The 23,882-nt window shown below is 35.2% G+C and overlaps 1 protein-coding gene and 1 long non-coding RNA gene across 2 annotated transcripts in view; one reads left to right on the top strand and one right to left on the bottom strand.

The window, feature by feature from the left end:
• Positions 1 to 467: 467 nt before the first annotated feature.
• LOC134652084 (methanethiol oxidase) lies at positions 468 to 17,877 on the bottom strand. Its single transcript, XM_063507241.1, has 11 exons — positions 17,781 to 17,877; positions 14,192 to 14,343; positions 9,512 to 9,697; positions 7,170 to 7,329; positions 6,940 to 7,048; positions 6,639 to 6,836; positions 5,900 to 5,997; positions 5,532 to 5,716; positions 3,861 to 4,010; positions 1,113 to 1,231; positions 468 to 550 (listed from the first exon to the last, which is right to left on the bottom strand). The coding sequence occupies exons 1-11, from the start codon at positions 17,788 to 17,790 to the stop codon at positions 502 to 504; spliced, it is 1,416 nt and encodes a 471-aa protein (XP_063363311.1). The 5' UTR covers positions 17,791 to 17,877; the 3' UTR covers positions 468 to 501.
• Positions 1,533 to 23,882, top strand: part of LOC134652140 (uncharacterized) — a 156,229-nt gene continuing 133,879 nt past the window's right edge. Inside the window, exons 1-2 of the long non-coding RNA XR_010097164.1 lie at positions 1,533 to 1,636; positions 2,905 to 3,106. This is a non-coding gene — a long non-coding RNA (uncharacterized LOC134652140). The remainder of the gene's footprint in view (positions 1,637 to 2,904; positions 3,107 to 23,882) is intronic.

Here is a 23,882-nt window from a genome sequence, read left to right as displayed (position 1 = left end):
TTGTACATAAACTATAATTTAAAAACTTAATACGAAACAGTGATTTATTTTTTTAACGATTATGGCCAATTACATCTCAGATAAGGCATAACGAATACTTTTTTTCCGATATCCTAAGGTAACCTATACGGCTATACCACTGACATATTATACGTAAACGCCGTCGAGAACGTAATTTACTTTCTATATATCTCGCTCGTACTCGCATATTAGTGCAAACGAGATGTAAGTATAGAAAGTAAATTACGTTCTCGATAGCGTAAATGTCAGTTTTGACACTGTCAGTGACTCATGGTACGGGTTCTAACCTACTTGTAATAAAAGTAAGAAAGTTGCGTTTTTGAATTATGTATTTATATAATAAAAAAATAATACATTAAAATCTTTTATCGCAAAGCTCGAGAATACATGTGAATATAAGCCAGGTAAAAAGAGTAGGTACATTTTAATATAAAAACCAAAATACCTATATTTGAAATATCGTAAAATATAACAATTTTATTAACTATCCGCAAGCCAAATATCTGAAGTGCAGTCCCCTCCTGGATACCTGCAAAAAGGAAATTGATTCAAACGCTGTATTGTATAAAAGGGAAGACTTCGTAGGTATCAAGCGAGTTAGGTACCTATAAAATATGTATGTTGATACATAATATCATATCCTGGAGTGAACATTGATCCTATAACTACTTAATTGTACATGTATGTTAACAATGGGGTTAAAATGGCATTTCGTCAATACGAAGAGCGTTAGGTAAGTTTGATGATTTTTGAGGATACATCATAGTAGTGAATTTGCTATAGCTAAGTATATAACTAAACTTTACTATGTCGTTAGTCCATAAGTTTGTTTTAATAACGGGCTATGTTTCATAAACCGTCAAAATTGGATGATTTTTTTTACAATGCGGGTGTTTATAGCCGCTATAAGAACAAACAGGCAAAGTCCGGCTGAGGTAACTTTGCACCAAATTGAGGTAGTGTCATTAAAAAGGTCATATTTTCATAAAAAAATTACATTAATCATGACATTGCCATAATTTTTCATTACAAATGCCTTACAGAGTTAGCTAGTCCGACTCTAAGGTTTAAATATAGTTTCATTTTCTGACCTCATTTCATGCGGCAAGACTGGCCCGTTGGGTTCTTGTCCGAAGTCGATCAGGAAGTTGGGGTCCAGAGTCATACCTCCGTTTTCAGTATCAATGTCCAGTTTCACGATCCAGCCGCCCTGTAACCAACATGCTAATAATATATATATAATATAATATAATATAATATATAATATATTTTCACGCCACCACACCGCCAAGATTTTTTTAGGGTTCCGTAGCCAAATGGCAAAAAACGGAACCCTTATAGATTCGTCATGTCTGTCTGTCTTCTTCCGTCTGTCCGTCTGTCTGTCCGTCCGTATGTCACGGCCACTTTTCTCCGAAACTATAAGAACTATACTGTTGAAACTTGGTAAGTAGATGTATTCTGTGAACCGCATTAAGATTTTCACACAAAAATAGAAAAAAAACAATAAATTTTTGGGGTTCCCCATACTTCGAACTGAAACTCAAAATTTTTTTTTTCATCAAACCCATACGTGTGGGGTATCTATGGATAGGTCTTCAAAAATGATATTGAGGTTTCTAATATCATTTTTTTCTAAACTGAATAGTTTGCGCGAGAGACACTTCCAAAGTGGTAAAATGTGTGTCCCGACCCCCCTAACTTCTAAAATAAGAGAATGATAAAACTAAAAAAAATATATGATGTACATTACCATGTAAACTTCCACCGAAAATTGGTTTGAACGAGATCTAGTAAGTAGTTTTTTTTTATACGTCATAAATCGCCTAAATACGGAACCCTTCATGGGCGAGTCCGACTCGCACTTGGCCGCTTTTATTTATTTTCCTCATAGTTGATGTGAAAAGCAGTATGTGTCACACGGTATCAAAATTATTTCGTCTTGGGCGTTAATACTCGAATCCCTCATTACGCTCTGGATTATACTTTAGAATCCCTCACTACGTGCGGGATTCTATTGTAGAATCCATCGCTTCATTCAGGATTCAATATACGCCCTTGACGGAAATATATCATTTTGAACCCTTGTAACACAAACTACTATATACCTAGGTAATGTAGCAATTAAAATTGCTATAGTTTTTATGGCATTATTCGTTTAAATGCGCTACAAGCCTTAATTAAGACTCATTTAGACGGGGCGAGAACCCGCATGCGAGTTTGATTACATTGCGTCGTTTGAACGGTTGGCTGAATTGATGTAACCTCAATGGTCCGCAATGTAACTAAAATCGTATACGAGTTCGCGCGCCGTCTAAATAAGCCCTTAGACGGGGCGAGAACTCGCATGCGAGTTTGATTACATTGCGTCGTTTGATCGGTCGGCTGAATTGATGTAACCTCAATGGTCCGCAATGTAACAAAAATCGTACACGAGTTCACACACCGTCTAAATGAGCCCTTAGTAATGAATCGTTTGTCTTAATCTGTCACTTTGACGTATGTATTTGTAAGACATCAATTAACTAGCTACTTGAGCCTTGTAAAGTTTTGTTAAGAGAGTTTCCACAGACTACAGCTACCCATTTTTAGGGTTCCGTAGCCAAATGGCAAAAAACGGAACCCTTATGGATTCGTCATGTCTGCCTGTCTGTCTGTCTGTCTGTCTGTCCGTCCGTATGTCACAGTATGTATAAGAACTATACTGTTAAAACTTGGTAAGTACATGTATTCTGTAAACCGCATTAAGATTTTCACACAAAAATAGAAAAATAAATTTTTGGGGGTTCCCCATACCTAGAACTGAAACTCAAAAAAAATTTTTTCATCAAAACCATACGTCTGCGGTATCTATGGATAGAGGTCTTCAAAAATGATATTGAGATTTCTAATATCATTTTTTTTCTAAACTGAATAGTTTGCGCGAGAGACACTTCCAAAGTGGTAAAATGTGTGCCCCTCCCCCCCTGTAACTTCTAAAATACTTGAATAATAAAACTAAAAAAAATATATGATGTACATTACCATGCAAACTTCCACCGAAAATTAGTTTGAACGAGATCCAGTAAGTAGTTTTTTTTAATACGTCATAAATCCCCTAAATACGGAACCCTTCATGGGCGAGTCCGACTCGCACTTGGCCGCTTTTTTTTTCTCTTGGGTTTGAGAATTTGCTTTAAGTTATTTGTTAGTTGTTAGTTCAGTTTAAGATTTTTGTGCTTTTGTTATTTTAATCTAGTTATTAATTTAGTTTAGTATTTGTATTATAGTAGGTAGGTACCTCTGTATAGTTTAATTGTATAAAAAAGGTTATTTAATACATTATAAGCAATATATAATAAATAATGCTCATTTTTTCCCTAATGTCCTAACGAACAACTAAACTTGAATAATATCTTGGAAATACCACGCGCCCCTCACATACTCGAAGTAATGAAATTTAATAAAGGCCAAGCAGTATTTTTCGAGAAAATTCAGAGCATTCCCATGAAATAAAATGAAAGGAGCATTATCATTGCCAAGAGAAATATATAAAACTATCATTACTATTAAGTAAAGCTTAGTGTTATGATGTCTAAATATTATTTTTATAGCTAAGTATAGGTAGTTTTACAGGCGAATTAGGTACCGTTTTTAAGGTAACTCTGCAGAAGTCAGCGCGAGTTTCCTAATCAGACATTTTATGACGTAACCTTTTGAAGTCAATTAAGAATAGTAATCGTGACAGTTGAGATTAAAATACCCAATAAAAATCGTTATGCTTACGCCACCGCATGCAAAGTTATTCCTAAATACATTTCAAGTGTGTAAAATAAAACTAAAATAATTCCATCTTATACCTCTTCACTGGTTTTCGGATAGAACTGTTTATCAAAAGGTGAGAAAAGAGAGCACGAAACATAAAGTCTCTTGCCGTCAAGAGATAGCTGTAGCATCTGCGGGCTGCCTTGCAGGGTCTTGCCTTTCACCGTCACTTGCTTATACGGACCCTGGAAACAACATAAGTAATTTTACGGTTTAACTTTCTTTTAAATCACTTGCACGACATGTATCAGAGAGGACTGTTACTTTAGTACTCAGAGAGGACTGTTACTTTAGTACCGCTTGAAAATGGAGACATAGGTTCTCAAAATATGTTGTGCGAGTGACATTATCATCATAAGCCACCTATTGGAGAATATCTTTATATTATTGTTTTAAAGTAGATAACCAAATTGTTACAAATTAATCGACACCATCACGACATAAAACTATGAAATGAAATGAAATGAAATGTTTATTTGCCAGAATACGTTACAATTTGGTCTTAATACAGTTATAGCATCAGTATTCAGTCGACATAAAGCCAACATGCAAAATGTACAGTCACATGTTTTAATTTATGGCCCATTTTTGTACCTTATCACAGTGACAATAACATGAGGTCTCTAGAGACTTTCATACTGATTATCACTGTGACAAGGTACGAAAATGGGTCATAAATTAAAACATGTGACTGTACTTAGCTAAAAATTACTTCAAAAGTATTGTTTAGATTTAACAGTACACAACGATATTGCACACTTCAATAAAAGAAAACGGTACAAATCACAAACTTAAAAGTAAAGGTAACATAATAGGCACCCTTATCGCTAAAGAGCAATCACTTTTACACAACCTGCGTCTTTCAAAGAACAAATTTTTTGCAATATAAAATTATTTCCATAACAAAAGCAGATTTTTTAAATTCTTGTGAAGTCTGGAGCGCAATATGAAACAAGCTGCTTTTGACTATTTATATTTTCATGTACATTATTTGATCCGCGCAATCACAGCCGAAAAACTAAGGAACAACAGAACAAAGTAATTTACGAAACAATACGAGAGTAGCGAGGCTGAACACAATGAATGACGTGCACTATGAAATACTGTAAAGTCATGTGGCCCCCTCCACGAGTATTATACATAGAATCGTTTATTCGGTTTAAAGATTCTTTATTCTCATAAGAATTTTTACAATTCACTTAAAATGAGAACTTAAATACATATATACATTTTTATTGCACGTCACATTCAGGTAACAAAGTGGTTACGAATCATGAGTTAAATATAGATTATAGTTATTGTTGTCTGAAATACTTTAACACCCTGAAAGTAGATTGCATTGAATATATGTAAGTACAAATGGAAAAATGCAGACAAATTGACAATTTATTTGATTCCATGCATAAATGTCGCCAAGAACGTAATCTAAATAGCTTTACCCGGCTTTCTTCAATCAAAACCTACTTTTTTGAAGGTCGGTTTTTTTTGGGAGTCGGCCTCGGTAAGGCTTTGGACTTTTAAGAGATTATTTTGAATGATAAATATTAAAATCATTAATTTGTATTTTCCTCGTGGCGGTAAGTTATTTTTTTGTGTTAGACTCTACAAAGTTTGTTTCCCTCGCGTGCCTTTAAACCTTCGTAACTCTTAAGATCGCACTCAATAAATAAATATTTGGGGAGGCCTTAACAAATATTTCATTTTACCTTATTGTCCTTATCTTCAACTACAGTTAAGTTTTCACTAGCCATCTGTCCTCCCAAAAAGACCTGGTCGGTTAGCTTTGGATTTTCCGGATCCGACACGTCGTACTGACGTACGTCCCCATGCAGCCAGCACGTGAAGTATAAATACTTGTCATCCAATGACAGCAGGATATCGGTCATCAATCCTGAGGGGAAAAAGTTAATAAAAGTGTCATACGCATTTACCGGCAAAGTTTTGCTGAATCCGAGAGAAAATTAATATTTTAGGTAGTTTCATATCTTTTCTGGTGTACTAGATACTTTTTTATATTGATTGTAGCAAAGAAAATGACGTTACCAGTAATTGCGACAGTAAGGAGAATCCTTACCATTAAGCTCGGTTTCTACGCCATCTTGCAATACTTTTTTTGCTGGTACATCAATGATTTTATCAGCTCTCCACTTTTCATCGGAGGTCTTTTTGAATCTGAAAAGAATTTAAAGTTAATGGATGTAAGGCTTTTTTTGGTTTGTCGCGTCCGATTCCTAATTGAGAAAGTTTTCTGGTTTCACTTAGGTCACTACATTACTGACTGCTTTGAAACTGTGTAAGCAAACGTTCTTATTTGGTAGCTGAAACTTACGTATTCAAATATAGAAAGTAACAAATAGAATATGAATCTTTAGCTGAAGGTGTATTAGACTCACGTTGACCGCTCACGATACGTTTTGTTAATATTCGACCAAAATGAGAATGACATTCGAATGTACCGTTAGTACAACATTATTTAAAATTATCCAATTATAAAAAAAATATGTGAATGTATGACACGTACCTATTTAAAATTATTTAGACTATGCTCGGTGATGATACCTACGGAATTAATAAAAACTATACGATGGTGTTACTTATGATTTACGGTCATGTTTCTTAGAGTTAGGTACACATATATAGGGGGCTATTCACAAATTACGTCTTTTCGGTATCATGCATTCCTTCCGCGATTTGTCATTTTTATTATATTGGTTCGAAAACTCGTAAATAATATATGTTACAGATACTACCAAAGGTAAAAAGACAAAGGCATGTATCGAATATTCAGCCTTGAATCCTTACAAATCTCTTACCTGAAAACGTTAGCCTCGACGCCGCATCCGACAAATCCCAATGCGGCTTTAGGATCATGGAGAAATCTGACCTCAAGGGGAGCCGTGCCCTCCTTACCCAGATCTATAACTTGTTGCAACTCACGAGTTGACCACTTGTACATATTTAAGGATGAACCGTATCTCTTCGGATTGGTCACGTCATCAGGGTGGAAGCCTCTGTAAAACGAAATTGACATTTTGTACAAAATATGTATCATTATCATTAGGAGAAATCACTGTATAATGTTTAAAATAAAGATAGTCATTAAATAAATCTTACGTTTTAAAATATTTAGGTGTACCCCATTCCGTAGATATCATAGCGTTGTGGTAAGGCTGATACCAAAAATCATAACCGAACTGCGCAGTTTTTCCTTTTGTCCACGTCCCTAAAAATAAAACGCAAAATGTCAAGAGGTAGGTTAGGGAGTAAAGAGCGTGTATCGTAATCTATTGAATAATATCTCCCCTCCGTCAAAGCGGTCCAAAGGCACGTCCACGAGCATTCACCTGTCACTTTCAAAGTCTGCGAGTCGATGAGGACAAAATCCCCTTTCCCGTTTTCGTCTTTATCGCCCATCATTGAGATCATGATTTCGCCAGATGCTAGGCAGTGCGTCGTGTGAGGGAAACTGCAGTTGAACGACCTTATCTCCGAGCCGTCGATTACCTGGTAACGAGATAAAGGGGCTATGAACACTCGATAAAGAAAGGAAGGTGAGAATATTAAGCAGTTTGGACAAACATTGTTTCGCCTAATGGAAAATAAAATGAGTCGCCGGTTGCTCGTGAAGCCGTAACGCTCGTGCTCGGAAACTTTATCTTTTGAAGTAAGTACCGTAGTTTTTATAAAATAAATTTTACATTGTACAAATGTACATGCATATCTATTAGTTTGAGGCTTTGAGCCTTGCGTAATAGCATAGTAATATTTTGGCGGAAATATATTATGCTGTTTTTTATTAAAGTTATTTTTTATATTATAATATTTGTATATCGTTATCTGAGTCCCCACAACACAAACTTTATTGAGCGTAATACCGTGGGACTTAGTTAATTTGTGTAAGAATGTAGTAGTAGTAAACACTTCATTGCACAAAACAAGTACATACTCGTAATACAGAGAGAATACAGTAAATTTGTACAAAGGCGAACTTATCCCCCGTTAAGGGATCTCTTCCAGCTAACCTTTAAGTAACTGAGAGATACATATGAAATGGTAGTCAAACTAAAATAAAATGTACATGACGGCGAGACATAAAAGAAGTAGCTAACCCTTTAGAAACATAACTAAATACGATGCGATGCATTAAGTGCAAAGGCATATACATATATACCAAACAATTACATATCCATAAAAATATTAATACATACTTATAAATAAATAAATATGTATATAAATACATACAAATATATTGATATATATCATGTCCCTTTAATATGAATTTATTTATTTATATTAATATCATATAATCGTTTTACCTCATTTAAAAGTACTTAGAGTCTGTGCGGAAAGAGAAGAGTCGTGGAATATATGGGGCCCAATACATTCCACGACTCTTCTCTTTCCGAACAGACTGTACTTCTAGTCTTGTATACAATTATTTTATGTATGCTATTAAATTTTAATCATCAAAAAATAAAAGTATGTAAGAATACATTGATGTTGCTAAAATTTCAAGTAAGGAAGTAACTATTGATTGAAGGGTAACTCCATGCCCACTTTTAAATGAATTAAAAAATGCTGTTTTTACTAAGTCGATATTACCTATAGAAACACCTCCGCTTCCTGAATATGTCAATCATAAAATTCAAAATTCAAACTAGCGGAAAAGTGTGTGAAAAGGATAACGAAAGGTTTAACAGCCAATATAACAAGTTCGCGAACTGTCTGGCGTGAGTTGGAATGTTTGAAGTTTGGCGACAGATTCGGGATGGGTTTCGGAGCTAGTTGCGCGAAATTTCACTTCCGAACTATGTGACGCCCCCGGCAATTATAGAGTTGGGTGATGATCGATAAAGTAATATGGGAAATGTTTCTACGGCCGTTAAGGCGTTAATAATTACCAGCCAATTACTCGAGCGGACTTGTACATTCCCCGTGGTATATTTTACTAGTAAGAGAAAAGTTAAGTAATTGAATATTTTATAAAGTTAATCCTAGTTAATATAAGTGTAAAATTTTGAAGTAAATTATCTAGAATAAGGTGATTTCTAAGTGTTCTTATGATTCAAACTACCTATTCGTGGAAATATGTAAGGCAATTTATATGTTTTTTTTTTGCAAATAACAATGAATCAACCAAAAAACATGGCAAAGAATTGTCAACGGGCCCGATAGGTATTGCGATTATAATATGTTTCAAAGCTCAAATATTGCCCTTGGTTTGAAGAGGAAATAATTTGCACAAGTGCTTAAAAATGCAGTTTTATGGTTAAAAGTTTGTAACATAATAGCGGTAGACACGGACACACGCTCAATCTTGAGCTTCGTCGTAAAAGATAACTTTTTTATCGCTAGATCGGGAAAAGTTTTTAAATATGGCTTTTATAACATTTCCTTATTGTTATTTTTAAATTATTATTGTGTTGTATTCTTTCAAAACTTGCAGCTTACATTTAAATATCGTACAATTTTGATTACTATATTTTAGTGAAATGTACATTACATACATAATAGTCAAAATTATGTTTAATTAATTTAAGAGTGTATACTTGTGTAGGTAGGAATTTTCTTACTTTATAACACGCAAAAGTTTTTGAATTAAAGAAATATTTAGTATCCTTTTAAAATAATTCCATTCTTTTTGTTATAGTTTAATAAAAATCTAATTTATTAAAAATAAATGTACCTTATGCATCTTCGGTTTACGCGGGTCAGTGCCTACGTCTACCACGTACACATTGCTGGAGACCAACGCGGGCAGGATAAGCAAGTTCCTCTTCAGGTTAGCGTTGTCATGGCAACTCGAGCATACATTCCACCCGCTGTGGTGTAGCTCGTCACCCACTTGGCCGGTGTACGTACGATGGATTACCTGAAAAAACAGCAATTATTGTTATTTCGTATTTTCTTATTCTTTAATATTAGTTGCTTGTGGATACTAAAATGGGATAATGGAGCTAGCCAAGATTCTCTGCGAGATCGAATAACAAATTTGCAATTAATTGGTCCGTTATTGAGTAAAGTCAAGGACATATTGCCGGTCCCATATTGGGATACCCTCCTCCAATTGAGGGGGGATTTAAATCTTCTCGGGGCAGAGGTGTAGGGTTGGAGCCGGTCTACCTAGCTTTATTTGACGTTCATAAGCGCATTGTAATTATGCCTACTTGAATAAACTATCTTTTATCTTATCTTATCTTATCATAGAGTAGTCTCTTAGATCATTGCCAGACTAAATTATGTTACAAAGACCAGGGCGTTTAGTGGCGGCCGATCGCGGCCGGTATAGGTACCTCATGAATCATGATTATCTGCTCATAAATAAGACATCTTGGTTATTTCTGGTATGTACGGGAGCTTCGAATCAAAACAATTGATTAAAATAAAGGCTGCATTTATACTTCAGTATGGTGAATTTAATTTGCATTGCCCAGTTAAGCATAATGACACGCTCTTGATTCGGATGTGGAGCGCAAACAACGCATTCAATGGCTTTATGTCCAGTCACAATACTCGCAATGTGTGCTGAAAATGTTTCCACTATTCTTTACTGAGATCGGGCCTGGAATAAAGGCCTTTATTTATTGGCTGAAAATTGACAGAAATATGTAATTAAATCTGTAGGAGTTCTTAAATTTCTTATTTACCTAAATGGTAAAGTGGTAGATTCACACTTAAAAATTGCACACTAACAAATACTAACAAATACTATGACTAACATAGTTTTTGAACTAAATTTTTCAAGTAAAACTAATTTTCTTTTTAGACCCTATCTAATAACTTGCCACATATTGGTTATTTACTAACGCCTAATCTACTAAAGTACTGTTGCAAGCGCTCATAGGCTGCGGTAGCCGCTTAACATTATTTACGGGCCGTTTGCTTCACTGCCGTTGCGCTTCAAGCTTGATTTTCATTACCGTGGTATAAAATAACCAAACCGCTTCCTCTTTCATGTCACATAATTCTAACAGACATAAACTGAACCCACAACGCCCACGGAAACATTAATAAAACTACAAAATTACCGAAACGTATCTCTTAATCCCCACAACAAATCTCGGACGGATATATTACATTCCGTTTGTTAATTTACTTCCCGGCCCGTATTGCAGCAAAGTATACAGTAATACCTACCAGCTGAAGCCTGGAATCCTCCAGGATTACCTCGACGTTATTGCCTCGGTGCGACATCGCTCTGAACTAAATGTCCCTTTACATTCACCAAACGGTTAACTAGATAGTTGACCAAAACAGGATGTTTTAGACCAATACTTGAATTGAAATAGATTATATGTACAATCACATTCGAGGGAAGCCAGTGCTGTCAAACTGGTTTAACTTGACAGACATTCAGACGTACTCATTTGAGTAACCACTGTTGAATTGAAACATACAACAATATTATATTACATTTGTAGAGCCATGAGTAACATATTTTTGCAGGTGACTGTACACCCGGCTGCAAAGTGCATAGCCACTTTATGAATGAATACAATTTATAATGTGTCCATACAATTTGATAACCTTTGAAATCCTTTGATAGTAATACCTACTAAAAGAAATATGAATCTAAAGTTCAAGTCCTTCAAGATCTAAGTCTAACAAAAGTTATTTATTTACTGTCTACTGTCAAGTTATTTGATATTATCTACGAAAGCGAGAATACGAAAAATAATCCTGACAGTGAATGTTCTCAGAGATTTACTCGTGCGTAGGTACTCGTAGATGCCACAATCATTTTGTCCCTATTTATTTCCCCGCCAAATCGAAGATTCGGTAGAAGGGAAAATAATGATTCAGATAAGTACGCAAATTATGAAACTATGACAAGACAATGTGAAAATGTAATTAATATTTTATTAGTTTTTAATTAAATATTTGGTAAAATTCTCAATCGGAAAACACACAACGACCTACATACAAAACAAGGCTTTAAGTCAGCACCAAGTTACATTTCCCACAGCAATGTAGCCAGAACCTACAGTCGCATATTGAATTTAATCTGTAGAGTTACAAATTTTATGTTTGGTCTGAAAATAAAGAAAATACTTATACGTAATGTCGTTAAAAATTTTTTTTTTCAACTTCTAACAAACGGAGTACAATGGACGACGATGGTTTTTTTAAATACCTACATATTATTATAAATACATTATACATATTATAGATAGGTATACATTATTAGGTAAGTAAATATTTAATATAGACAACTTAAACAATGAACATGGTAATTACGAGACATATAGGAACTTTCTTTGGCCCGAAGACAAATAATATGTTTTTCTCCTTATAAATACCTTTGCATTACATTTTTTTATTTCGGTAAGATGAAAGAACTACGTTAAAATAATAACGAGAGTTTTTGCTCTAATTAACGATGAATGTACCTAATAAAGGAGAATTACAGAATTCTTTTTCGTCTTTTTAGGGCATTTATTTTATTTTATTATAGTCTACGATGTGCTTAATTAACATCCAAAATATCTAGGTTTCCTCTCACTAATTACTTATTTCAGGGCTTTCAAATATTTATTTACCTACTAAATATAATAAATTAACTACGATTTCTCTTTTCAGCAAGCTTTATTATCTTACATACCTATTTTGAATACATGTAGTAGGTACCTAATAACTCGTTAACTTCTCTTCCTTCGACTTTCTACTCCTTTTTATGGGTGACGGCAGGAATGTTGAAGTGAATGAAGGCGATGAATGAACGAATGAGTAGATGTGATTCAAGTACACGATAGAAATTAAATACCTTGAAGAAACTTTTTAGTCAATTTTAAAATTTGGCTCTTGAACTTATTGCTGCTGGTACGATAAAAACTGATTTCAAAATTCCGCTGGCATTACATATATGACATTGGGGTGTATTCTCGGTACTGTTTTTATTTTTACAAAATCAGTCTCTAAACCGGGAATTCCCGGTTCTCGTTATACAATTCCAGTCCCGGGCATTCCCATTTTCTGCAATACATGATATGCTTTTGTGCGCTACTGATACGATATGTAAACTGCATTGCCATACACTGTATTTTTATTTCTGTATGGCACACAGAAATAAACATACACAGTAATTTAATGCGTTTTCCAATAGCTGTTTATGCGTGATGGGGCACTATTCTAGGATACAAATGGATGGAATGCGTGCCGAGGATGTTTTATGCATGTCCTATGAATCATACGTGATGAAACAATTGAGCTTCACGCTCATTATGAGTCTATTCATGTGTGGCTTTATCCTATAATCCGGCATAGTCCTGCTGCATACAAGGTAAAATATCTCACGTCTATCATGCCTTCGTACACTTGTCGGAATCAAGTCACAGAAACACTCGCAATCAAATTAACGTTACTATTTCTAAGCCAGGTAATTAAAAAACCTACAGGGTGCCCGGTAATTAGTGGATAACCTTCTAACCACCGACAGAGCACCTCAGGCTGGTCCAGAAAATGCACTTATAGGTCTAGTAAAAGTTTCGTGGTTTTCGAGATAATCGAACTTTTCTGTCTTTTTTAATGGCTACCAGCCTAAGGTGCTCTGTCGGTGGTTAGAAGGTTATCCACTAATTACCGGGCAGCCTGTATATCACTTACGTTAAACATGTTTTTTTATCAAATAAAAAATGGCATACAGACGGATGGACAGACGGACATGACAAAACTATAAGGCCTTCGTTTTTGCCATTATGGCTACGGATCCCTAAAATCTGTTATTATTATATTACTTATAGCGCAAATTCTATGTCAGTCCGCTGAACATGACACAATTCATGAGTATCTCAGAGAAAATCGATTTGGCTGAAAAGATTTAGGTACGGTACTTACAAATAAACGTTAATATATAAAGGTATTCGAAATAAGCACTTTGTATACCCTTTTTTATTACTTTTTCCATTCAAAAAACGGTAGGTAACGATTTAGGTTTAGGCAATTCATTTAGTTTGTAGGTCATTTTGTATGGTGTAACAATGAAAACCATTCTAAAACTGGTCAGAATTTCGTAATATTGTTAATGTGACTAGTACAACGTGGCTCACAAGTTACAACATGATTGCCTTTTATAAAAATAATAATCATTTATTTACAAACAAGATATATACAGTGGTATTACTAAAAGAAATTAAAAACTAGCTTAAATCTAAAATAGGCCCTTGAGGCAATGTACCAAGGATGCTGGCGACATTTCCTCGCTGTATCGCAATGCTGATACGTTGTGCGAGGTAGCCGTAAGCTATTCGGTCACCAGTTACGTCAACCAGACGCTTCGCGATTTCTGCGAACAACTTATGCGCGCTGGGACCCGATGGACCTAGAGTTTCAAAGTTTTTTCAGTTTTTATATATAAAATAATACAAACCTGGCTATAAGTAGGCGATTTAGGGTCAACGTCGACGGTGGCCAAGTAGTCCTCTTTAGTCTTGTCTGGTTGGACACAGACGACATATAGGAGCTCCTCTCGCGGCCCACTTCTGAACGCCTCCATTGGCGACGAGTATCCAGGGCCTTTGCCTTTAAAAAGTTAAATTAATGTAGTAAGAGTAAGTAGATTAATATCATCTATATATATAATTTTGTCAAAAATCGACAGATAAGCCTGCAGCACCTGAATAGGCATTGGCCACTACGTGCACTTCAACTCTTTTGTGTTGCGCGTGCCGCGACCGCTGCAGGGGACCATCGAGTGCGCCGACTTCTGGCCGAAAAGTGTCGTGTTTCGGAGGTTCCGGGGCAAATGGCCGAATCCGATGCAATGGAGCCACGCCGTTTTGTCGACTAAATAACTAGTGTTTAGTTTTAAGTCTATAAAATACATATGTAAGGTATTTGTAATATGGGCCTTGTTGCCTGATTTAAACTAAATAAATAAAATAAAATAAATTGTGATTTTCCCCAAGGCGAAAGCGCACGGGTTTTCTTTCCGCTGTGAATTTCACAGGCGCCCCATACAAAATCACAAGAAAAAAATGTCGTCGCGTATAAAGCTACCTTAAGCCATACTTTAATTAACTTAGTGCTGCGTTGTTGGAAGTCAAAATGATCATTGCGATGAAATAAGAAGGGGAGCGAGAATCAGAGGGAGTGCAGGTATAAAAATATGAATAATATTAGGTGACGTTGAAAAATAAATCTGATGTTAAGTAAATTGTAAAATGAGGCATTATTAAATGTGTCAGTTTACAAATAATTAGAGCAAGATAATAAATTGCTGTAAATTGTATGAGTATTTAAAATAAAAGAGAATATTCTGAAAAAATTGCCATTAACCTGAATTACAGTTGATAATGTGCGCGTAAAAAAAAATGATGCGTTGTTAACACCCGGAATTAAATCATCAATCATTTTACCACGTCGCAAAATACCTTTTCGGTTAATTAAGGGGAACGTTGGGATATTTGGAAAACAAACAATGTGCTATTGATGGATTTACAGCGACAAAGGAGTAATTTATACGTAGGGTACCTGACGCGATTAGCGAACCTGGCATAATGTTCCCATTGGACGCACAAATGTGGACAAGTCAAGTTTTCATCCATCCGAACCAGGATAGTTTAACCTCGAGGTTCTTTACAACTGTGCTTAGTTGGAAAGCGCAGTTATACTAGTTTGCTTGGAACTAAGAATCACCCGTGCTCGTTAAACAGTTAGAATGACAACACTGTGGCACCCCTCATTGCGCACCCTTGTTTATGCAACGGGGAAAATAAATGTTTAGATGCCTATCCACTATTTATTGAGACTGACAGTTCTTTTTATGAGAAAATAATGCAATCATCGACGTAAATTGAGTTTATTTTACCCAGCCCGGGATTGAGAGAAGAAAAGTTGAAGTGTTATGATTTTGTAGCCGTGTAAAATGTGCACAATTTTATTGTAAAATGTCCCGCGTGTCAACTTTTTTTTAACTTTAGACATCGTAACTTACAAAATAACTAATAGCAACCCGCCCCAGCTTTGCACGGGTAAAACTTAACAAATGATAGGTACATCTAAAGTCTAAACCATCCTCAAGAATCTGTTTATTGTATAGGTATATAAAACCCGCTTCAAAATCCGTTTATCAACAAACATGCAAACAGACGCTGCGGGGGACTTTGTCTTATAACATGTAAGAAAAAGAATTTTTAACTGAAATTTCGCTAATTCTAAATATCCGTTAATACCTACACTAATAAAATTGTGCCAGCTCCCCACAAAAGGGGCTTTACTTAAGTTTTTATCCAGTCACTCCTGTGTTTTATAACTCCATAGACGCCTATAGATAGAGTGTTGATAATATTCATGCTAATACTAATTAAAATGATTCAATAACATCTAGGCTGTGACGCCTGTGACAGACGAGAAGACGGACGCACGAGTGCTCCTTTAACACACACCACCTTTAATTTTAATTTCGGTCCTCATTCTAGTTTATTCCAACGTGAGACATGTGAAACCTTAACTTAATGGTTGGCTATGCTCTCTTAAGCTCCTAAAACACTCATAGATGAAATATTTAGGTACTAGGTAGGTACACGTTCAATATTTATTATGAATTCGAAATACGATTAGGAATGGCTGAAATCGCGCCATTACTTGTATTTTCACGCAAATATCAAGTAAAAATACGTTTCATTTTTGCCCTCAAAGCCAGTATTCAGTATTCATTTCCCTCGGGCTGTATTACAAAACCTCCACTTTCAAAGGTTCACTACAAAAATTCTTACATGGAAAATATTGTTAACTTCGTCTTTGAGCATTCATAATGACAAAAAAAAGTTTTTATTTATCTGAACTGAGATTAAAGACGTTTTGTAGCTTTTGAAGTCTTGTGAGGTCGCATAATTATGATTAATTACTACTAGGACCGCATGGTAGGTATACATATCATCAAATACTTATGAAAAATACAAGTATGTAACTGAACGTAAAGCAATTACTCAAACCCATTATTGTTTAGGTCATACTGAGCACTGAGCAACTTTTACTATGAGGCCAAATCCGAAAATGTTGTCTGATTCATACATTTTGCTTCTCTGATGTTGTAATTGTAGCGTTGTAGTAGGTAAGCCTGCTGTAACACATGCTGAGGTTCGCACCTTTTTACCATCATAATTTAAAAAAATGATATCTACATGTAAACAAATTAATTTGTGCCTATTTAAGTTTAATTCTAAGTCTTGTAATGTTTTGTAGCATTGCCTGTAAACATTTTTCAATGTGGTGTTAAATAAAAAAATTCTATATCTATGTCTAATTTCCTATGGGAAAGTCATTTTTTTTTAGCGATTTTGGGGTTGGCCCCATAGTAAAATTTGCTCAGTATGACCTAAACATTAACGGATTTGAGTAGGTCATTGCTTTACGTTCAGTTAGATATAGTGTGTCAAAGGTCTGTTTGATTTCAAACATAGACAAAGAGAATCATACTATCTTTGTCTAACACTAGTACTAGCACTCAAAAGAAAAGGATGAGTATAGTTTTTTTTGTTCCTATTTACTGACAAGATTTAGTTGACTCAGTATACCTACTGTATCACAATGTGTGGGAGGATGACGTACCTACTCATGATATAGGTATCATAGGTACTAAAATACCGTACCTATTTGTGTTAGAGGTAGATTTGCTTTGCTGCATTAGCTTTAAATAAATTATAAATAAATTAGGTACTCTTCGCATTCTTTACACTTAATTAGTATTCTAAATGTCTAATCACTATAGCATACAATACGAGTCTACGTCTCAATCGGCTAATCCACCAAATATACATTTGAATTCTATAATTAGCTAGCATATTGTCTAAGTATTTTAATATTTAGCAAATAATTTTCTCATAAATTAGATGTTAGGTGTTGGTGCCGGTAATACTCATTTAACATAACCTCAAATCTTACATAATTACCTCTTCAACTTTTGCACACTACAAGCAATTTTGAATAATTATTGTTAAAATTGAAAGTGTACTTACAGCACGACATTATCACTGGATTTGTTTTCACAAATAGCACAGACTTTGTTTTGAAGATGATAACATGCACAACCGAACACCAACAACGATGATAAATTATCTTTGAGTGATCAAGTACCGCTACTAAAACGAGTATTCACATATTTCTGTCCTTTTCCGCCTCGCTCTATTAGAATAGGCACTGCATCTTAGCGATACTGGGACTGGACAAACAACTTTGTTTGTTGATGTTTGAATAAAGAGTAAGGTCATAGTGAGTCATATTGTTTTTATAATTTCACTTTGGCTGGTCATAACTGTGTTGATACGTATATGTCACTGTAAAATTGTAAACACTCGTCAGTTTATAATCTCGCTAGTTAAATTATAAACTGACGGCAGGGAGATTATAAACTAACCTAACCAAACCTGCGTTAGATTGTAAACAAACGGGTTCACAATCTTACGGTGTCATATATACTTTTTAATAAACTTGACGAATTTAACAGTTTTCAGGGTTCCGTACCTCAAAAGGAAAAAAACGGAACCCTTATCATCGGATCATTCGTGCGTTTATCTGTCCGTCTGTCACAGCCTATTTTCTTCAAAACTACTGGACCAATTAAGTTGAAATTTGGCACACATATGTAAGTTTGTGACCCAAAGACGGGCATGTAACGTAAATAAATGAATTTTAAATATGGAGGCCATTTTGGGGGGGGGGAGGTACATGAGAAAATTAAAAAATAAAGTTTTTCAAACAATCGAGTACCTATGTTACATATCAAATGAAAGAGCTCATTGTAAGTATCTCAAATATTCTTTTATATAATTTTAGGATAAATAGTTGAGCAGTTATTCAACAAAATAGGCAAAAAAAGTACCTCCCCCCCCCCCCCTTTTATCTCCGAAAGCACTGGGTCTAACATTTTGAAAAAAATACACAAAATAGTTCTTTTCATATAGATGACAGAAAAACCTATTAGAAATGTGCAGTCAAGCGTGAATCGAACTTAATGTACGGAACCCTTGGAACGCGAGTCCGGCTCGCACTTGGCCGTTTTTTTATTTTATTTTACTTTATAAAAGTATTTATATGAAAGAGCTAGTACTGCTGGTTATTTAAATAATTATGATATTTTTACAAAAAACAAGTCAGTGGACGGAGTTACCTTAAGGTTTGGGACTTTTCCGTCTACCAACGATTTTTCTTATATTGTGACGTATTGCAAACATATACGGCTAGTGAACAAATACCATACTCTTAATCAAAACCTAAACCTTTACTTAGCGAACTGAATTTAAGGTTTATTTTAGATTTTATTCCCAAATATATTTATTTGAGGCAATTCTGGAAATTGGAAGTCACTGACGGTTTAAAATAGAGAAGCAGAACGTCATTTAAATTATTTAATTATTATAAATTCTTGTTAGATTACATTTTATATACTGCTATTTGACACTTTATGGATACAAAAATATTTAATTATACGGTGTTTTGTTTCATCGATGAAATCCGTAGATTTCTCGTTTGGTAGGTACCTGAAACAAAAAAGGGTGAAACTAAGTACAAACCAGTGTACCAACAGATAGTTTAAAAAAAATTAAAATAAAAAGATATTTATTTACCAGAAAACAATGAATTACATATACAATAAAAAATCTGGTAGAATTTACAAATACTTGTCTAGTAAAATCGATGAGACTCAGCGAGACCGCTGATTTTCAGTTCCCAACCAAAATTTTAAAGAGTCTCGCTCACGCCAATAAGTATATTATTATGTCAGAATAAGTACGAGCAATATGTATACGCGCGAATGATAACAAACTTGTATCATTTTGATATCGGAATGTACCTAAGTTTGAATTGACCTCCCGGTCTTTACAGTCATGTCAGTATTATAAACCAAAAATCACAACAAAAAAGCACGTTTATTCGTCTTTTACGAGTTCTGTCAGAATAATAAAGACGGACATCATTACCTAATCCCAATTCGGACCCATTCAAAGTAAGTCCAGAAAAATTTGGGGTCAAGCTGCATGCGTCCTTGTTCAGTTCCATTTTTCTGAAAGAAATAAGAGCATTAAATTTAATAAATGGTGTACGTGATTCATACTCGTTTATCTTCCTACTATCATAATTAATAATTATACCTTATTAAATATATTAAAAACGGGTCACTCACGTATTTTAAATGGAAAACGCTCGACATGTTCTGATACGTGTCGTGTGTGCTCGGTACGGAGGGAAACATGTCGAGCGTTTTCGACTTAAAATACGTGAGTGACCGATTTTTAATATACTTATTTAATATGTCTGTGTATCACGGAAGTTTTGTTATTAATTATCATTATACTCGTAAATGTATAAATTTGTATGTTTGAACGTAAGGATAATTTGTTATCCAACCACCACTAATATAGCAAACGGCTGAATGGATTTTGGCACATAAATAAATTAAAATATATCTTAGAAAAAGATGATAAGATTATTTTATCTCGAAATTCATCCCTTGAAGAGGTTCTATGGGGATTGTAATTTAATACGATGTTAATACTACAGGTATTGGGGCAGTTTAACAACTTCTACGTCGACGACGTCCAGAGCAGGTCCGTTATAACAGCTTTTACAGTAAGTACATATGGTTCTAATTTACAGCCCAAGTGCGGTAACTAGCACTATACGAGCTATATGTCGAATATTTTAACGGCCATATTTACTATAAAGCGCTGGTGGCCAAGCGGTAAGAGCGTGTGACTTGCAATCCGGAGGTCGCGGGTTCGAACCCCGGCTCGTACCAATGAGTTTTTCGGAACTTATGTACGAAATGTCATTTGATATTTACCAGTCGCTTTTCGGTGAAGGAAAACATCGTGAGGAAACCGGACTAATCCCAATACGGGCCTAGTTTACCCCCGTGGTTGGAAGGTCAGATGGCAGTCGCTTTCGTAAAAACTAGTGCCCCCGCCAATTACTGGGATTAGTTGCCAAGCGGACCCCAGGCTCCCATGCGCCGTGGCAAAATGCCGGGACAACGCGAGGAAAATGATGATTTACTATAAAACGTTGTACAATACACGTGCGAAAAGGTAATTCGCGGTAAACTCATTTACATTGTAGAATTTTAAGATTGATAGATGGATGTATTAAAATGTATATCAAATATGACTTTTTCATTCATTCATTTTTTCATTCAATAAATCCAATCCAATCCAACCTATATAGTTATTTAAACTTACTAGATACATATTACACCTCCAGTGCATACACTGGAGGTGTAATATGTATCTATTGGACTGTAACTTTGCTCTCCTATGGAACTGTTTAACTTATTTCTTTGCCAACGGTGCTACTTTATTACTAAGATCCCCCTATTCAGTAGCTCCTACCTAATTTAGTTTCGCTGAAGCTGCCTATTCGCGTAATAGTAAGTTACTAGCAGGCATAAAATATACTTACTCATAGAGCCGAGCAATTTCATAACTTATATTCAGAGCTCGAATAATTTAGTCTTTTTACAAAAATAAGTACCTATTATAGCATAGTTACGTATTAAATTATTTAGTATCTAAATACAGTTATCTCTTATCATATTAATTAAGTCAAGAAAAAACGAAATGATAACAGGACAATGTAGCCAATAAATTGGTGTATTTTTAGCGGATTTCGGAAAATATTCTTCAGGAAAATTGTACCCAAAGTACACTGCTTACATTACCTATTTACATTTATTTTTAAAGGTACTAAATTCTAAAATATGATATAAAGATAGCTGTTTATTTAATAAAATAATTTAGCTTCAATTCTTGGGGAAAACAATAACTTGTCTCTGAAAATTATACAGTTCAGTCGTAGTGCCGTTAAACCTAGCAGGTTAAGCTTAACACTGAAAAGTAGCATTGAAGGTTCTATAAAATTGTATCACTAAGCCATAAGATAAGTCATATGGTACATACTCGTACGTGCTCTGGGAAGCGAACATCGAGCGCGCGCGGTTCTCTAGTTGGTACACGTAGAAACTGGTTCCAATAAAATACGGTTATTGTCTGTTTGGAATTTCAATCTAGCACTTTATACAAATATTTTAACGATAATTTATATTAAACACGATTACACAGTCTATATTTAACTTAGAAAAACTTTTCTTTTCCCCTTGTGTAGGCCAGTGTGAGCATCCTGCATTATTCTTCGCAAACTAGAATGCTGATGGAACTCGTGTCGAATGGAAATATGTCTGCTTATATTTTTAAACAGAATATGCCACAGCGCTTTATCCTTGTTCTTCCACAATAAATCTGCAGTCTTTTCCTTAATCCTACGCATATTTTCCTCCAGTCTCCTAGCTTTTATTTCCATTTGTATGAGCGAACGGGTAGTATTTGTCAAAAGACGGTACAGGTATTCTTTTCTCCTCGTTTTCCCGGGCTCCGTTGCATTTGTCGGCAAACCGCCCTCGAGGTAATCATTTACTGTTTGTAATTGTTTAGTTTTATTCTTGAGAAGGATGCCGGCTAGGATAATGATGAGCGCGAAACTTAAAAGCATGAGCAGTTTCGCATGGTTGTAGAGTGGTTTGGTTATAAAATTCATTACAGATTTGGGTGGGACATAATTCACTAATCAGGTCTCATCGGGCTGCATGTTAGGTGAGCAACAAGTCCTGACAAGTCCGTAGGCGCGCGCGGCGCCCTCTCGCGGCTCGGGCGTGGACGGCACTGCCGCGACTGAAAACACGCCGTTGCGTCTCTCCCCACGAATTTCCCCAATGACTTTTCTTTAGAGATGTGAGAAGGCATTCTGTTTGGATACGGACGTCGAATTTTAATGTTTCTGGGGAGTTCGGAAAATATCGACAGGTAGAACTCAGCGTTTACGTTTAATAAATTTGTTTCAAGGCTTTAGTGGGGATACACGTCAGGTTATTACCGATTGAATTTACACATATTGCTACAAGGCAGGGCCACGTGCATTATATATTGATACGACCCGCCCCGGCTTCGCACGGGTTAACAAATTATACCTAAATAAACCTTCCTCTTGAATCACTCTATCTATTTTAAAAAACCGCATCAAAATCCGTTGCGTAGTTTTAATGATCTAAGCATACATACAGACATACAGACAGACAGCGGGAAGCGACTTTGTTTTATACTATGTAGTGATGTAAAATACAATTCCAATCTATCTGCTAGTATGTAATTATATATCTATATTCCACCTACTCATACTAGTATATAATATTTTCGGCATAAATATAAACATTTCTAATTTTTAGGGTTCCGTACCCAAAGGGTAAAAAAAGGGACCCTATTACTAAGACTTGGCTGTCCGTCTGTCTGTCACCAGGCTGTATCTCATGAACCGCGACAGCTAGACAGTTGAAATTTTCACAAATGATGTATCTCTGTTGCTGCTATAACAACAAATACTAAAAATAATATAAAATAAATATTTAAGGGGGGCTCCCATACAACAAACACGATTTTTTTGCTTTATTTTTTGTTGATGGTGCGGAACCCTCCGTGCGCGAGTCCGACTCGCACTTGTTATAATAGGTAACCTAAAAGAACAAAATATTTAAACTAATTGAAACTGTTAAAAAGGGCAAAAAAGTAGGCATCTTTATTAAAATATTTGAATTGAATTGAATTAACAATACGACTATAAAGTTACACGTGTAAAAAAAACTGACATCAAAATTATGTTGCATGTTCCCAGACTACCAATTGTTTGTGGCAAATAGAATATCAATTTTTCCGCGCTCGCTGTCCCCGGAGGTGCGTAAGTGGAGAAGGGGTGCGGCGTCCGCGGCAGTTCCCTGTCATTATCACCGCCAAGTTACCTGACAAACGTTCACTAAGATTTTGTTACCGTGCAGTGTGCACATTATTGATAAATTTTATCAAATGTTTGTATAACAAAGCCAAAGAAGAATATTTTGATGATTAATACGTTCTGTTTCAGTATAATATTATATTCTTTGTCAATGTATTTTTGGGCCTGCCTGCATTGCATTTCGAAATTATTAATATGCATAAACGGCAGACTGTATCAGTAATAAATATAAACAAGACCTTCAGAAAACCTACAACACATCTGACATTAAAAATGCGTTTAGCGAT

Source organism: Cydia amplana, chromosome 11 (assembly GCF_948474715.1).
Source record: "Cydia amplana chromosome 11, ilCydAmpl1.1, whole genome shotgun sequence".
NCBI classification, from domain to species: domain Eukaryota; kingdom Metazoa; phylum Arthropoda; class Insecta; order Lepidoptera; family Tortricidae; genus Cydia; species Cydia amplana.
Note: the sequence above shows the minus strand (reverse complement) of the source record. Positions and strands in the feature narration are given on the sequence as shown.

Bases quoted from the DNA above. Each gene is read 5' to 3' on its own strand.
- LOC134652084 (XM_063507241.1), bottom strand. The intron at 9,698-14,191 runs GTTTGTATTATT...CTGTTTTTTCAG, and splicing joins AATCGCCTACTTATAGCCAG to GTAATCCATCGTACGTACAC. The intron at 7,049-7,169 runs GTGAATGCTCGT...TTTTATTTTTAG, and splicing joins GCAGACTTTGAAAGTGACAG to GGACGTGGACAAAAGGAAAA.